Here is a 3,616-nt window from a genome sequence, read left to right as displayed (position 1 = left end):
CAGGTCAGGCGAGTTTGCTGGCCAATCAAGCACAGTAACACTATGGTCATTGAACCAGCTTTTGGTACCTTTGGCAGTGTGGGCAGGTGCCAAGTCCTGCTGGAAAATGAAATCAGCATCTCCATAAAGCTTGTCAACAGAAGGAAGCATGAAGTGCTCTAAAATGTCCTGGTAGATGGCTGCGTTGACTGTGGACATCAGAAAACACAGTTGACCAACACCAGCAGATGACATGGCAGCCCAAATCATCACTGACTGTGGAAACTTCACACTGGACTTCAAGCAACATGGATTCTGTGCCTCCACTCTTCCTCCAGACTCAGTAACACTGATTTCCAAATGAAATGTAAAATGTACTTTCATCTGAAAAGAGGACTTTGGACCACTGAGCAACAGTCCAGTTCTTTTTCTCCACAGCCCAGTTAAAATGCTTCTGACGTTGTCTCTGGTTCAGAAGTAGCTTGGTAGCCCTTTTCCTGAAGACGCCTGAGCGTGGTGACGCTTGATGCACTGACTCCAGCTTCAGTTCTCTCCTTGTGAAGCTCTCCCAAGTGTTTGAATCGGCTTTGCTTGACTGTATTCTCAAGCTTGCTCATCCCTGTTGCTTGTGCACCTTTTCCTAACCAAATTCTTCCTTCCAGTCAACTTTGCATTTAATATGCTTTGATACAGCACTCTGTAAACAGCCACATCTTTCAGTAATGACCTTCTGTGACTTACCCTCTTTGTGGAGGGTGTCAATGTTCGTCTTCTGGATCATTGCCAAGTCAGCAGTCTTCCCCATTATTGTGGTTTCAAAGAACAAGAGTTACCCAGAATTTATACTGTAGGGATGGTCATTTATTCAAACTCAAATGTAAATATTCTAATATTTTGAGATACTGATTTTTGACTTTCATGAGCTGTAAGCTCTAATCATCAAAATGAAAAGAAATAAACATTTGAAATATATCAGTCTGTGTGTAATGAATGAATATAATACACAAGTTTCACTTTTTGAATGGAATTAGTGAAATAAACTTTTTGATGATATTCTAATTATATGAACAGCACATATATATATATATATATATATATATATATATATATATATTTAAAAAAATCATTGTGGATCATGCCCCCAGTTCTCACCTTTTTACCCCTTTACCTGTTTGCATCTCTGTATAGGTAAGTTTACATGAACTGTCTGTTATGCCAAACATGAATAAATACCATAAAATAAATATAATAGCAATATAGTTGTTGTTATATACTTCCCAATTACATATTTGATTCCATTTTGTCTAAAATATAATACATTTATTAATAAGAATGATTATTTAAATTTTAATATTTCACTAAAACTGATTGCTTTTATTTGCGTACAATTTTATAATTAAATGTCATTTTTATGTCTTTAATATCAAGTAACTAGATGAGAGAGGATACTGCACAACATCTGTCTAAGGTTTGACATTGATACATTTTGGGAAAGGATATATATATATATATATATATATATATGTAGATATGATCTAATAAATCATCTTACCAAATTAACATTTTAAAATATGAATTTCAATGTTAACCACGTGACGCGGAGCTGGTTTCAGTTAGGTCCTGTAAGCAACTGTAAAAGGCCTCCCTGGAGCACTTGCGCCTTATTCTTATTCATCGCTTGACTGAAACAAGAAGCATCTGAATCATGTCTGGAAGAGGCAAAGGCGGGAAAGGACTCGGGAAAGGAGGCGCTAAGCGTCACCGGAAAGTGCTGCGCGATAACATCCAGGGAATCACCAAACCCGCCATTCGTCGTCTGGCGCGCCGCGGCGGCGTCAAGCGCATCTCCGGTCTGATCTACGAGGAGACCCGCGGGGTGTTGAAGGTGTTCCTGGAGAACGTTATCCGCGACGCCGTCACCTACACCGAGCACGCCAAGAGAAAGACCGTCACCGCCATGGACGTCGTGTACGCGCTCAAACGACAGGGACGCACCTTGTACGGCTTCGGAGGATAAACGCCTTCAATCAGAACAAACCCAACGGCTCTTTTAAGAGCCACCCACACCGACACAGAAAGAGCTCATGTTGCTGGTTTATGCTGGAGATAGAAATAAAAACGATACACAATACTAGTTTATAAATCTGTTTTAGAAACTGAAACTAGTTTAATGTTGGTGTGTATTGTACCGAGAATATACGCGTTTTCATAACGTTGAGCCAGAAACTGATTTTTAAGTTTTTGAAAAAGCTTTTATTACTAAGTTCCTCGAATCTGAAAACACACCTGTTAATAAAGCTCTTACTCATTCTGATCCTGATGTTGGAGCTCGTATAAAGTCAGGTGTTTGAGGCACACAATCAAAGCATGTCTTTTTGCATTATACAGCGTTTTGATTCTCTTTTTTTTTTAGCTGGTTCTTTGAATATAAGTTATTTATAATAAAAAATACATGATATGGCGGTGATACTTAAATTAGAGCAGAAGTAAAATTGGCGGGACAGCTGAGAAAAATAAAGTGTTTAATAATTATTTATCTTTTCTCCAAACTATTTCAATCGGTCTATAAGGGTTTATATGATATTTGAGGCCCATTTGTTATTAAAAAAAAAAAAAAAGAGCGGGAATTAAAACAGAGGAAGCTCAGTGGTGGGGGCTGATGTCGCTCAAACATGGAGCGATGGGCGGGGCTATCATTTCACCGCCTGTGATTGGCCCTCGTTCCGCTCGTGGTACTTGGAGTTGTGCAATCGCGGTCGAGTTTATGGGTGTGGTCTGTGGAAACACGCAATCAGAAGAATCCACATCTCTGTGTAAATTAGCATAGGTGAGTGAATAAACGGCTCTGTGCGGCTCTTTCTAATCATTGTCTCGTCAGCAGCATCATGCCTGAACCAGCGAAGTCCGCGCCTAAGAAGGGCTCCAAGAAGGCCGTCACAAAGACCGCGGGGAAGGGAGGAAAGAAGCGCAGAAAGACCAGGAAGGAGAGCTACGCTATCTACATCTACAAGGTGATGAAGCAGGTTCATCCCGACACCGGGATCTCTTCCAAGGCGATGGGGATCATGAACTCTTTCGTCAACGACATCTTCGAGCGCATCGCCGGTGAAGCGTCTCGTCTCGCTCACTACAACAAGCGCTCCACCATCACTTCCAGAGAGATCCAGACCGCCGTGCGTCTGCTGCTGCCCGGGGAGCTGGCCAAACACGCCGTGTCTGAGGGCACCAAGGCCGTCACCAAGTACACCAGCTCCAAGTAGAGCAGCCTGAGGCTGTTAAACACCCCCAAAGGCTCTTTTAAGAGCCACCCATCTACTCGCTTAAAAGAGCTTCTAATATCGTAATTACTGAAATGTGACACGTGGTCAAATAGCAGCTAAACTTTTTACTGGTTTTAGTTTAAGCAGTCATACTATAAATGCAGTTTGGTCCTTGAACTTTTGAAGATATTTAGATAAACCAAGCCGAACTTTGCACAAACAAGAAATCCACTTTTTTTTTTTTGTTATGTTCAAATCAAAAGGAGTATGCTTCAAAATGATGTTATCTGTAGGGTGCATCAGTAATCAATCAAACTGCCTCATGATGCAACACATCTAATTGCTCCAGAACACCTTTACATGCATTTCTGTATATC

At 41.0% G+C, this 3,616-nt stretch overlaps 2 protein-coding genes across 2 annotated transcripts; both read left to right on the top strand.

The window, feature by feature from the left end:
• Positions 1-1,638: 1,638 nt before the first annotated feature.
• LOC131544204 (histone H4) lies at positions 1,639-2,040 on the top strand. Its single transcript, XM_058782263.1, has one exon. It carries the CDS (start codon positions 1,685-1,687, stop codon positions 1,994-1,996), a length of 312 nt encoding a protein of 103 aa, XP_058638246.1. The 5' UTR covers positions 1,639-1,684; the 3' UTR covers positions 1,997-2,040.
• A 791-nt stretch (positions 2,041-2,831) lies between these two features.
• LOC131544195 (histone H2B 1/2-like) lies at positions 2,832-3,287 on the top strand. The gene has a single exon (XM_058782255.1). The coding sequence runs from the start codon at positions 2,865-2,867 to the stop codon at positions 3,237-3,239; it is 375 nt and encodes a 124-aa protein (XP_058638238.1). The 5' UTR covers positions 2,832-2,864; the 3' UTR covers positions 3,240-3,287.
• The last annotated feature ends 329 nt before the right edge of the window (positions 3,288-3,616 follow it).

This window comes from Onychostoma macrolepis, chromosome 07, assembly GCF_012432095.1.
Source record: "Onychostoma macrolepis isolate SWU-2019 chromosome 07, ASM1243209v1, whole genome shotgun sequence".
Taxonomy (NCBI): Eukaryota; Metazoa; Chordata; class Actinopteri; order Cypriniformes; family Cyprinidae; genus Onychostoma; species Onychostoma macrolepis.
The sequence above is the reverse complement of the archived record's forward strand: the minus strand, read 5'-3'. Positions and strand labels throughout refer to the sequence as shown.

Bases quoted from the DNA above. Each gene is read 5' to 3' on its own strand.
- LOC131544204 (XM_058782263.1), top strand. From the start codon at position 1,685: ATGTCTGGAAGAGGCAAAGGCGGGAAAGGACTCGGGAAAGGAGGCGCT.
- LOC131544195 (XM_058782255.1), top strand. From the start codon at position 2,865: ATGCCTGAACCAGCGAAGTCCGCGCCTAAGAAGGGCTCCAAGAAGGCC.